The sequence below is a fragment of the Amphibalanus amphitrite genome, unplaced genomic scaffold, assembly GCF_019059575.1.
Source record: "Amphibalanus amphitrite isolate SeventyFive unplaced genomic scaffold, NRLGWU_Aamphi_draft 000132F_arrow, whole genome shotgun sequence".
In the NCBI taxonomy this organism is placed as follows: Eukaryota; Metazoa; Arthropoda; class Thecostraca; order Balanomorpha; family Balanidae; genus Amphibalanus; species Amphibalanus amphitrite.
The window spans coordinates 338,462-351,435 of NW_024881627.1; the positions used below are offsets into that span (position 1 = coordinate 338,462).

The following is a 12,974-nucleotide window of genomic DNA, read 5'->3' on the forward strand; positions in this document are numbered from 1 at the left end:
GTTTTATCAGAGCTTGTCTAGTATGTGCTTAATCACAATTTGGGTTACCAAAATGATTGACCCAGCCGGAAGATGAAGCATGGGTTTGTGTGTTGGGATGAGGAGCGGCCACCAAGGTGATTTACGTGGCCATTGCTTTCCAAGCGCCGTCATAAATGTTATGTTATATGTATAAGACGAGAGCACGGAGAAACCCACTGGACTCACTCACCGACGGCCGGCAGCCCGGCCCCCCGGCGGCCGTGCGCAGCGGCAGCGCCCGGTCTCTGTTCCCGTGGGACGGGGTCGGCCTCGGCGGGGGGCGGGGCCGCGCTGACGCCCCGCCCCGTCCGCGCCGCGGGCGGGGCCGGGGCGCGTCGTTTCCGGGTCGGCGGGGCCGCTGGTTGGCGCCCGCGGTGTCCGGTGGTGCCATCCGACACCCCTCCCTCCGTCTCGAGTGACGTCCTCCTCTCGGCGGCCTCATAGGACGACGTCGACAGCCTCCTGTCCAATGACTGGCTGAGAACGGACGGCGGGAGACGGGGATTGGCGCGGGGCGATTTGATTCGTGGTCAATATAGAAGGCAACAACATGAAGAATGGAGGCGACGAACGAGATGCGCATTCAGATAATTGCTCACGAATGATTAGAAGTTAATGACTTATGTCATAAACGATTTTATCCAGCGACCATATCCGGTTTGTCCGGCCCTAGACCTCTCTAAACCGTATACAGAGCTTTATGGTCTGGACGGCCAGCCGTTAGTGATGATACCTGTCTGAGGTAGTCGTGCCACGAGTCACGGAGCTGGTGGAGCTGGCCACGGAGCTGGTGGACACCCGCCGCCCGCGGGGAGGGCCTCCTGCCTCCCAGTACCGCTCTGCCGGCGTGCGGCGGCCGTCCCCGGCTCCGTATGCTTCCCCTGACTGCCGGAGCCTCCCGCCGGCCGCGCCATCATAGACCTGGGATGGGATTTTGGAGTTCAACATTTTAAATGTCAAGAGATGTTGGTGCCCGCCGAGATGATGAGAACGTTGACGATCTCACGAAATCATAATAGTACTTAATTGTTTAATATATCAAACATATTGTCTTATTGCCTTTCAAATAATGTTCTCAAACATCAAACGTAATGCAAATATCAGTTTAAGTTTCCGATAATCTTTGACAAGCTATCAAAGTTTATGTTCGTATCAGACAAGTGCTCGCTGCCTATCCCTGCAAACAAACATTACAAATCCCCGGTAGCCCCGCCCGGTGTCGGTCCGTGTCGGGCGCTGCCGGCTCTGACCTCCACTGGCGCCTGGGGCGGTGGCGGGGCTGCTCTCTTCCGTCTGGCCGGGCGCTGTGGTTCGGAGGGGGGCTGAGTCGCCCCCTGATCCCGGTGATCGGGCACGGTAGCCGCCCGGTCACCCCCAGAACCCCTGGCCTGGCCGCCGCCGGACGGCTCAGCTGCTTCATCTTGGGCAAAATGAAGATGTCGAGATTATTTAGGCCATTTTAAAGCGACTATATAAAAGGTTAGTGCATTAGCAAAGCTTCGCGACATTTCCTTAAAATATAAATTTATGGGATAATTACAGATACGCTTGTTATTAAAAACTAAATCAAGTGCGGGCAATAATCTTACACACCGAGACACTTTGACTTGATTCGCCAAGCTTTTACGGGTAGACATGTTTGTGAAATCCGTGAGCACCTAAGTGTGTTTTCTTTAACAAACGTTCAATATCCGGGAAGCGGGCTAATGCTATACCTACCCATGTCAAGCGCCTCCTCCCCTGTTGGCTCCTGGCTCCGTCAGAGCCTTTCGATGATCCTAAACGTTCATTAACAGATGTTTACAATAGTTGGATTCCAAACGGAAATCGGGGCCCGGTGAGGGTGTTCGTGCTGAAAATATTAGGTTCTCGTTGGCCGCTGCAGACGCCCAGCTGCACTCGTTGATCTTTAACAAGTCTGTTTACACCCAGGCGTGGCTGCAGCCGAGTTATGCGGAGAGCCGGCTGCAGTTCAGCCTTGAGCGACGAACCGCCGAACGGTGATCAGCCGCACTGGTTCGTGTAATGATCGAGGACCAGCGCTGAACTATGCAGACAGCCTTGAACGAGGAGTCGCCAGACGAGGCGCACTGGTTCGTGTGTTGGTCGAGGACCAGCGCTGGAAGGCCACCAAAACTGGGACTGCGGCCACCAGCGCCGGCAGAATCGAAGGCGGTAGTCGGAATAGACACGCTTCTGATATGAGGCAGATATAGCACGAACCTTCTGTAACAGTCATCCACTGACTGCCCTCTGATGGTCACTAAACAAGTTTAGTCGGTCCAAAGCACTGTCACCAAAACGGCCACCAACACCAATCACGGGCCACCTTCCACCTGTCACGGGCCGCGGCCCGCACCGTCCGCCACTCTCGCCCCTCCACTGGGCGCGGTCTGTGCGGGCAGATAGGACACCGCCTGCCGTCCCTCCGCTGGGCAGATAGGCCGTGTCAGAGCAGTCCGATTTGACCGACCTCGCCCGTCTCCCCGCCCCGGCCCGGCCCGGTCCGCCCAGATAGCGGCTATCGGCGGAGCCGCCGCTATACCCGGCAGAAATAACCACTGCACAGCGCACAGGTCACCCGCAGAGTCCGTCTCTATCAGTCTGACGTGGGACGGGGAGGATAATGTCACTGTCAACGAGTGATAGGGTTGGCGGAGTGGTCTTCAACCTGTTGTTAGTTGCGTATCTGTAATAAGATTTAAAAACCGAACACCCGTAGCACACAGTGGTCTCTCCTCTATACCCGAAAGTCACCTCTGTAGCGCTAAAACTCACAGTTCCGCCGTGCCGTGAGAGTCAGCTTGAATCCCAGTGGATCCTCCTAAAACTGGAGAAAGATCGTCAGCTAATTGTCTGCTCGCTCTACCGACCGCCCCGCTACTCGGACACTGCCCTACGCGCTGATTTCAACGATCTCGAGTCTCAGCTGCAACGGATCCTGATCGACCACCCCAAGGTTCCGTTTGTCATCTGCGGCGACCTAAACTGCGATTTGCTGAAACACCGGAGTTTCCGCGCGCGTATTCACCTAAGTGACTTTTTATCGGACTACTCTCTCGATCAACTTGTAACTGCACCCACGTACAGCTCCGGCTCGCTCCTAGACGTATGTATTGTCAAAACCCGTGAACTCGTGCTCGACTGTCATGTAAAACACTGTCACTTCAGCCCACACAAGTTGGTAAACGTGCTAGTTAACGTACCTAAACAGCGTAAAACTGCAACTGTCATCACTACCCGCTCAATCAACCGTGTCGATGTCGCGTCCCTAAATCATGACTTGATGTCCATCGAGTGGGACGAAGTGTTCACTGCAATGACCGTGCATGACAAATGGCAAGCTTTTCTGACTAATTTCTTACCCGTCCTAGATGACCATGCCCCTTTAAAGAACCTGACCATTAGAAACCCCACCGCTCCCCCCGTCTCAGCCTCCACCCGTGATATCATGGCCCAACGGCGCGCCGCACTACGTCTGCATGGTCGGGCATCTACAGTTTACAAAGACCTGAATCGTTCAGTCCGTTCTGCCGTTCGCCGTGACCGGCGCAACGTGATTCAGCGGGAAATTAGCGAACGTGGCCCCAACAAGGTGTGGCAGGGAATCAAATCAGTCATAGCTGGTAAAAAAGGAAACAAAACAGTTCAACCCGATGTAACCGCTGACGAACTAAACTCATTTTTCGTGTCCGTAGGCCCCCGTATTGCTACCGAGATCCGAAACCAAAACACAGGTACCTACACAAACGCACGGCTGCCACGCGTCGGCGCATGCGGTTTTCAGCCGAGGCCTATCTCTCTCGGTGAGCTCGAATGCACGGTTTTCAGAATGCGGAACTCAGCCGCCTGCGGAGCGGACGGTGTGTGCATCCGCATGCTAAAAACCAGTTTCTTGGCTATTGGCAGCGTCATACAGCACATCGTAAACACCTGCATCTCGAAATCTGACATCCCCGACCAATGGAAGCATTCCATAGTCCATCCCATTTTCAAATCCGGAAACCCATCTGACCCCAGCAACTTTCGACCCATTTCTCTAGTACCAGTTATCATGAAAGTTGTTGAACGAGTCATCCAGCAGCAGCTACAACACTATCTCTCTCAAAATTACCTTTTGGCATCTAGTCAGCATGGCTTCCGACCCCAGCATTCAACTGAAACAGCACTTTTGTCCGTCACCGACCGCATCCTAGCGGCCACGGACAGGGGAGAAATATCTTTCCTATGCCTTATCGATCTCAGCAAATGTTTCGATGTCATAGATCATAAACTCCTTCTCGACAAACTCGCACTGTACGGCATCGAAACTCCTTGGTTTAAAGCATATCTAAAAGGTCACACACAAAGCGTTTCAATGACCGATGGACTCCAGCGCAGGGTACTGTCACGACCACTCCCTAACACTATGGGAGTGTTTCAAGGCTCGGCCCTGGGTCCTCTTTTATTCACGATTTTCTCAAACGATTTGGCGCTTCACGCCGATGATGCATGCGTTTTCCAATATGCAGATGATACCCAGCTTCTAGTGAGTGGTCCAAAAAACAATGTAAGTGGCCTTATTTTGCGCATGGAGGCCTCACTAGAAGCACTGAACAAATGGTTCCACTCAAACGCCCTGAAGGTTAACGCGAGCAAAACGCAACTTATGATATTCGGCAGCCGTCAAAATCTAAAACACTTGCCCCCAGTCGTCGTATCGTTTCGTGACGCGGAGCTGGAACCATGTGCGCAGGCAGGAAACCTCGGCGTGGTCTTTGACAGCTGTCTGACCTGGGAAGCCCATGTATCCGAGCTCAGCCGGAGGTGTATGGGCCTCCTCATCGGCCTCTCCCATGTGCGGCACTGTCTTCCCGATGGGGTCATCAAAACCATTGTTACAGCTCTAGTCATCTCCCGAGTAAATTACTGCCTCTCAGTTTACGGAAATGGAACAAAAAAGAACCTGAATCGACTCCAAAAGATCCTGAACTTCGCTACTCGAGTTATTTTTGGCCGCCGCAAATTCGACCACGTCACTGACCTGCGCGAGAAACTCAACTGGATGCCGCCCGAATATATGTACAAACTTCAAACTATGGCCACTGCACGTAAGGCGATACACTACGGCGAACCGGTAGCACTTGCCTCTATGTTTGCCAGAAACCGGGACTCCTCAACCAGGGATAGAAATACACGTCAGGATAACCTTCTCCAGCTCCAGCGTCCCCGACTAGAAACCGGTAAGCGGCGTTTCAGTTACCGTGCCGCCGCGCTCCTAAACGACCTACCTCCCGAACTTTCACAGCTGCCACCCTCTAAATTCGCACGCGCTGTCAAGTCTCTGTGGAAAAACGATAGACCATCGTGATAACCTGAATTAGGCACTCGTCTTGTATATAAGTACACGGTATGTTAGAAATCGTGCATATAGTCTTCCTGTGTGTGCGTGTGTGTGTGTGTTGTTGTTGTTTGACTGATCTTTGTTCCTGCATGCATATACCCGACACAGACTCTGGGCAGTAATCGCCACGCCATGTGTGGATCGCCCATGATCGTAAATACAATACTTTCAAACCTAGTTTCTTTATGAAGCTCATTTTTCCAATGAAAGAAAAAAGCCAGTCTCTTGGAACTTAATACGAGTGCCTACGCCAGAATGTAACCACAGTGAAACGAGTATACGAATCCCATCCGGCACAAACCCATATTATTTGATGGGATCCACACTGCGCTGGCTCATATTGAAAAGCTCTTAGTCTAATGTGTATATGCAATGCACGATTTTGGTCATATAATCGATCTCGGGTCTGTGCGGTCAGTATCCTATTCTATAGACATCGCTCTGCTACATGGCGCGGCGGTAGCCTCTCGGGCAGTTGTCTCGCGTGCCCACGCAGTCCTACATACATGTGGGAAATGTCTCGGGGTGTCCCACTCTGGTGGCGCCATGCTCCGTTCCCAGCTACCCTGGGGGCCGCTCGGCCTGCCCCTGTGTGCGCCGTCTGCCGCTGAGTCGCGCCGGCCGCCGTCTCTCTGGACCAGCTCAGCTCCGAGCTGGCCCGGCTCGTGGAGAGCTCCGTCAGCTCGGCGGCCTCCGAGCCCCTGCTGCGGATCGCCGAGGCGCTCACCGGCCTCCAGTCGAGCCTGGAGGACATCTCGACCCGACTGGACGCCGCCGCCGGCTTCCAAGCAGGTGCACGCCGAGACCCACACCCGCCTGCGATCCCTGGAGGAGCCTCTGCTGGGGACCCACACGGCGCGGCGCCCGGCGGGACGGACGGCCGGGCTTAGACGACTGAGGCCCTTTCCTCGGTTCCGCGGGAAGAGCTGTCAGGCCTACAGCTTTAGAGATAAAAAATGTTTTAGACATAAAAGGTGAAGAATCAACAGGGCTATAAAATGCCCTATCGGATATTTGACATTTTTTGGATTTTGACCCCCAAAAACAAAAAACATATTTTTTGAATATGATAGCCGAAAAATCCAAAAAGTATTTTTGAATTTCGAAAAAAAACGGAATATATGTGATAGGCCCTACCGCCTTCTATCCACCTACCAAATTTGAGATCGATACCTCTTTTTTGGCCAAGTTATAGCGAAAAAACTTCCAAATTGATGACGTCAAATTTTCAAACTCAATTTTTAGCAATTCTAGACTAGAGCAATATGGAAGGGGGGGGGGCAAATAATGTCCCCCCCATCGCGCGGAAGGTGGCCGGGAGGTCCACCGCCTGCCGGGTTAAAACACCTGGATGCATGTCATGCCACTCGGTGAGCTCTGCAGCATATCCTGCAAGTTGGAATTATAGGTATGGATGAAAACTCTAAACCTCATTGAAAAAACGGTTTAATTTCAGAGCTATTTTGACCATGTAATTTCATGACCTCGAGACCTGATCTGAGTCATTGGAACTCAAAACTGGTAGGACACGTGTCAAATGATAGCCCCGAGCTATGTTTGAAATTTGTCAGCGTCACGGGGTTTAGTGCAGTGTGCAGTGATAGGATTTGGAATTGATGTGCATTGTGCATGTAGCAATAACTTAGTTCAGCAGTACTTGAGGGTCATGGAATGGAGTAAAAAGAGCGATATATGTAATTTACATTTAGCCCAAAGTGTGGATGAATTTCGTTAGGCGACATAGACGCAAGCTGTATCGTAATGATGTAATGATAAGATATTGTCGTTCCTCGTATTGTGCCGCGGAGTGTTCGCTGTCGTTTAGTCGTTGTATCGCCTCGGGCTAATATTCAAGCATCGAGCTGAGCAGAACAAATTGAAACCATTGTATTTGATAAAACATTCTGATCTTATTGAACAATTCTCAAACACATATATCGCACACTAAACAACATTCCCGTTTAAAGTCACGCACACGGAAATGCCTGCCTAACCAAAAATGCACAGACAGACATCTAGACACGGTGCATTTCCAATTACAAAGCTACTTTAATAGCCAGCACACCGACACAGAATGGTAAAACCATAGCCAGCACCAGCCAGTTCAGAAGAAACACTCGGGGTGCTCCTCGTACCCGGGAAAAATCTCGGCGAATTTAAAAATGGTACCTGCCACTCCCTGATCAAGCGAACGAAGCGCCTGCCTATCTACTTCGTCCAGCTCGAAGCTGAAGATGTCGCCGTTCTGCTTGATGCGACTCTCGTTTGTGGACTTGGGGATGACAATGATGCCCTCCTGCGTGATGAACCGGAGCAGCACCTGGGCCGCCGACCGTTCGTGTTTGTCGGACACCAGACGTACCACCGGGTTCCGCAGGAGGTCCGGCAGCTCGATCGTCTTGCCCTGTTTCTCGTAGAAGAGCTTCCGCCCGGGAGATCCGAGCGGGCCGTAGGCGGTGACGGCGATGTTGTGCTGCTTGCAGGCCTCACGAAGCTCCTTCTGCTGAAAGTAGACGTGACACTCAACCTGGTTAACCGTCGGAGGAATCTTGGCGATGGCCGTGATCTTCCTCATCTGCCTCGGGTTGAAGTTGGAGATGCCGATCGTCTTGGCCAGACCGAGTTCCACCATGTTCTCCATCTTCTTCCAGATGGCGATGAGGTCGGTTGAAAAGTCGAATTTCACCTTTTCCTTGTCGGTGCCGGGATTCTCTAGTGGCATGTTGTCGTTTTCGTCCACCTCCTCAAAGCCCACCGGGTGGTGCACCAGGTAGAGGTCGATATAGTCCAAGTCCAGCGCCTTCAGCGACTTCCTCAGATACTTTTCCACTCTCTCGGGCCGCATCCCGATCGGCGGCAGCTTGGTGGTGACGAAGATGTCGCTTCTCTTGACCTTGCCGGTGGCGATGGCGGCCTTGATGCCCCTGCCGACGTCGGCCTCGTTGGCGTAGAAGTAGGCGGTGTCGATGTGCCTATATCCGGCCAGCAGGGCGGCCTCCACGGCCACGGCCACGTCCTTTCCGTCATCGGCCTGCCAGCAACCGAGACCGAGCAGCGGCATCTGCATGCCGTTGCTGAGCTGTACGGAGGGAGTCATGCTGCCTCGGACCGGTGGGGACACGATCGTAACGCTCACACGGGTCTCCGCGTCTGAGAAGATTGGACGCTCGCTTGGCTCCTGTCTCCGGTTGCGCGCGGGAGCGGCGTCACTCTGGGTCTGCGGTCGGCGGGCAGTGAGGGGTACCTGCCGTCCGCTGATATACGCTCGCCGCGCCGCGCCGATACTGATAGTGAGATAGTGTGATAGCTGACTGCTCTTCGGTCCGTATCGGCTGACCTCCAGCTCAGACTTGCCTTGTCATGGGAAGGCTCGACAGGAGTCGGTTCGAACCATTCTCACGTGACGGTGTCGGGTGCATGGTGTGATGACGATGCAGTTTCTGTGCCTTGCTGGATAGTAGACAGTGTCCACTGCAGAAGGCCCTGCACTTTCGACCCAGTGTGGGAACTGAGAGAAAGTATTGCACGGTGGACATGACATGCTATTTGCATCTTACTGACCTTCACATAGTTCGGTTGGAGACGGGTAAATTATGTTGGGGCCGGCCTCGCAGTAAATGATAATATCGTATATTTGATAAATTAAAAAGTGCGACTGTAAACTGCCCGGCGAAGTGTGCTCTGTGCACGATCACCCACCCAGCCCCGGTACCACAGAGCCTAGTGAAGTCAATCAAACGGAAAATACAGACGTGTCATCATTTGACGGATGCTGTGACCATTATACGTGTAGCCGAATACCTACTTAAACAGGGAGAACGGTGACGAACCTCGGGGAACCGAAATCGGTTTTTTATGTGGACTTGAGTTAGACGTGATGAAACCAGATGTTCTGAAGAACCTAGGAAGATGCATGAATGTTGTGAAGGTAGTTATATTCATGCGGTTATCAGGAACTACAGAGAAGATGAGAGCCCCAGATGACAAATCGTCAGTTACTTTTGAAGTTATTAGGAATAGGTACCTAACCAAGACAAAAACAAATTTAATGTATTTTTTACCTTGAAGCTCCCGAAAGATATTGGCCGTAGGTACGGGATGAAATTATTAAACCGCTCGTAGGTAGAAAAATCTTTTAAACGTCTCGCCTATCGGTTCGACGTTTAAAATATTTGTTCTACCTACTCGCGGTTTAATATATATCATCCCGCACCGTAGACAGTGTTAACAATTGCTTCACGTGCAAAGAGAGAAAATTATCAGATGTCGTTTAACTGATTTGTTAAATCACTATGTCTATTGACGATTAACAAACTGTTAAACGTCTAGTAAACATTTCTGCCATTTTACCGCCTCGTTATTTTCACCAGTATGCGCAGAGAAACGCAATGAGACATCATTTTCCTTGTCTTTTTTAGTTCTATTTTGGACTTCATCTTCAATGTATCTGTCAATTTCAGACCGATCACATTGTTTGGAGTGTTTGGACCGTTTTTCAAAGCTTCATCTATCTCTGCTTCTCGTTGTCTCTGGCTCTGCTGAAATATGTCGTATTTTTTAAGTAAAATGTATTTTTTACCGTACAGTCCCCGAAAGGAATCAGCGGTACGGGATAAAATCATTAAACCGCTCGTAGGTAGATAAATTATTTAAACGTCTCGCCTATCGGCTCCACATTTAAAAGATGTGTTCTACCTACTCGCGGTTTAATATATGTATATTATCCTGCACCGTTAACATTGCTTCACGTGCAAAAAGAGAAAATTATCAGATGTCGCTTAACGTCTCGCCTATCGGTTCGACGTTTAAAAGATTTGCTTTACCTACTCGCGGTTTAATATAAGGCGAGACGGTTATTTTTCTACCTACTCGTGGTTACGTTTATGCCGTACCACCGATATCTTTCGGGCGGGGCGCCTATAGGTAAAAAATACATTTTATATAAAAATAGGACATATTTCGGACTAGACGAAATGTCTAAAAGACGTTTAACAATTTGTTTATCGTCTAGACGTTTAACAAATAAGTTACACGACATCTGACAATTTTCTCTCTTTGCACGTCCTACGGTGCGGGATAATCGTCCCTTAAAGGATGGAGCGCGTCAAAAGTGCCTCAAGGGTTCGTTGATCGTAAAAATAGGTAAAGGTCGCAATCGATTCCTCGTGTCAATATCAACCCACAGCCTCGGGTTCCAGATGTGGGCACCTTAAGGCTGAAACAGACTCTTTCCGCGTTCAGGAAATCGCATGCGAGAGCCTATTCAAATACATTAGTTTCCTCTCGCATCGATCGCACGCATCTCTCGCACTACCCGCATCAGGAAATCGTATCTCCCTGACAGTCTTCCCGCGTCGTCCTGACGCCTCGCCCGCATCACCCGCAAGCATCGCCCGCACCTCTCGCTCGCATCGCCCGCAGCGACATCTTTTCGGGATGCGAGAGAGTTGAAGTTCAGTCAACTTTTCCGTGCGGGCGATGCGATTTTGCAGAGGGCAGCACGTCCGCCATCTTGGAATGTAAACAAACTTGACCTTGGCAATTTACATTGGTGGATGCGATTGATGCTAGTGCGTATTTTCCATGTCTTAGGGTCTAATTAGCACTTAATTGGACATAGGTTAATGCTATTTTCTAAAGACATTCGTAATTCTATAAATTTAGCCGTTATTCGTGCGTCAACATCTGCAAAATGATTGAAAGAAGATCTGCCTGACGGAATCAAGTACCAGCTACCTACCTCCTCAACCTAGCCAAAAGTAGGTAAGTACCAAAGTAACCCTAGCTATTGATTACCTTCGTGATTAATAAAGATAATAATTACTTGATCTTTTTGATTGCAGGATGAAGTTTCTGTTGTTTTTAGCTACACTAAACTTCAGGAAAATCGCTAGTGCTAACCGTTGCTGGCCTACTTGAAATAGATAAAAAACACCTTCTAGAAAGGGTTTTGCATAGCCTTTGCTGCCTTTTCCGATAAATTCCGCCAAAATGATAATAGAATTGGCCTCAAATTAAGCCATGATTGCACATTAAAGAGCTCTCTTAGTCTCTTGAATCAAAGGCAGGAAACTCATTTCATGTAGGAAGATACGGAGACAATTGACATGAAAACTGGGCTTCTGTCAAAAGAATGGGACGGGTGCTGAGTCTATATTCTATGTCCATCTTCCACCTGCTCCTTCTTGCTTCTTCCCATCCCCTTCTCCCCAAGGTCAGCACCATTTCTTAGTTTTTCTGTCCCCTCTTTCCTCTTGTTGTTTTTTTTTCTCTGATAGCCTTAACAGAATTTTCTTTTTCAATCTCATAAGTTTATGAGTTATTAATACGATTTTTCAGAACGAACATTGTTTCTATTACCGACAAACCTTTCAGATCATGCTGATTGCTGCCTATACCTACTCAAACGCACTTTACCGTGAATGCCATTTCATTGGCGAGTGACCAAACTTTGCTTGATTGGGCAATCGTCTATACTGTCTAACTAGGTACTTATTCGTTTATCAACCTGTGGGTTTCCATTGTTCCAGCACGTTCCAGCACTCGGATCAGCCCACAACCGCTGTCCACAACAGTCCGACTGTCACCACACCGCCAGTTCCGGACGAGTCGGTGCACGGTGGTGACTGCCCAGTGCCCACGACCCACGTTACTCAGGGACTAACGAGTAGGAAAGCATCCTGGAATCGGAGGGAGGGGCAGTATTCCGCTGGCGATGCTTCTGCGACTGACCCCACGGGGAACGACCAGACTACCATGACAACCGTCAACGCAGACAACGCGAACATCACTACTAGACGCACCTCCTTCATCCAAGCAAACATCACCAGCCTAGCAGCAGCCGTTAACCCGCGCCGAGCCGGTGCTCGGCGCCAACCGCGCCGTGCCCGGGGATCTGTGGACACCCACCCCTTCTAGCTCGGCTCTTGGGTAGCATAGGGATATGTGGTTAGTGGCTTTCAAAGGAGCGTCCAAAACCAAGACGATAATACATCGGTCATTTTTTAAAGTCAATCAAGTAAGACGGGTCATGTTCGGTCCCCCAGGGCCCGGCGCTATTGGTGCCGAGCAACGGCCCGGCGCAAGATGTCAGATCTTGTTAGAACAATGCGGTTGAATTTGGACTACAATAAACCGACACATAGTACGATATACGTTTTTAGTTTGCCGTCAAAAGGTGAGGCATTGCATGAAAACAAATTTTCACACAAATTTAGATACCTACTTGTACTTCTTCTACATCGATACCTTGAGTTCCCTCTCGCACGGACAGTGCGATCGATGCGAGAAGTCGATGCGAGAACTGCGGGTGATGCGGACGAGCGAGTCGTGCGAGAAGTGCTTGCGAGACATACGATTTTCAGATCCGAGTCGTGCGAGCGATGCGAGCGAGCGATTGATGCGGAAAGAGTCTGTTTCAGCCTTTACCCCTTACCCCTAATCGGCCCTTAAAGGAAGGGGCGCGTCAAAAGTGCCTCAAGGGTTCGTCTGATCGCCAAAATAAGGGTCGCAATCGATTGCTCGGGTCAATATCGAGGATGTAAGAAGGGGTAAGGGGTAAGATGCACAC

General features: G+C 50.5%; 1 protein-coding gene and 2 long non-coding RNA genes across 3 annotated transcripts; 1 reads left to right on the forward strand and 2 right to left on the reverse strand.

Annotated features, from left to right (window-relative positions):
- Window positions 1-227: 227 nt before the first annotated feature.
- Window positions 228-2,411, reverse strand: LOC122382050. Its single transcript, XR_006256621.1, has 4 exons — window positions 1,741-2,411; window positions 1,272-1,441; window positions 755-942; window positions 228-498 (listed from the first exon to the last, which is right to left on the reverse strand). It is a non-coding gene; the product is annotated as an uncharacterized LOC122382050 (long non-coding RNA).
- Window positions 2,412-7,276: 4,865 nt separating this feature from the next.
- Window positions 7,277-9,276, reverse strand: LOC122382051 (1,5-anhydro-D-fructose reductase-like). Its single transcript, XM_043366932.1, has one exon. It carries the CDS (start codon window positions 8,499-8,501, stop codon window positions 7,509-7,511), a length of 993 nt encoding a protein of 330 aa, XP_043222867.1. The 5' UTR covers window positions 8,502-9,276; the 3' UTR covers window positions 7,277-7,508.
- A 1,514-nt stretch (window positions 9,277-10,790) lies between these two features.
- On the forward strand, window positions 10,791-12,558 carry LOC122382052. The gene is made up of 2 exons (XR_006256622.1): window positions 10,791-11,167; window positions 11,935-12,558. It is a non-coding gene; the product is annotated as an uncharacterized LOC122382052 (long non-coding RNA).
- Window positions 12,559-12,974: the final 416 nt, after the last annotated feature.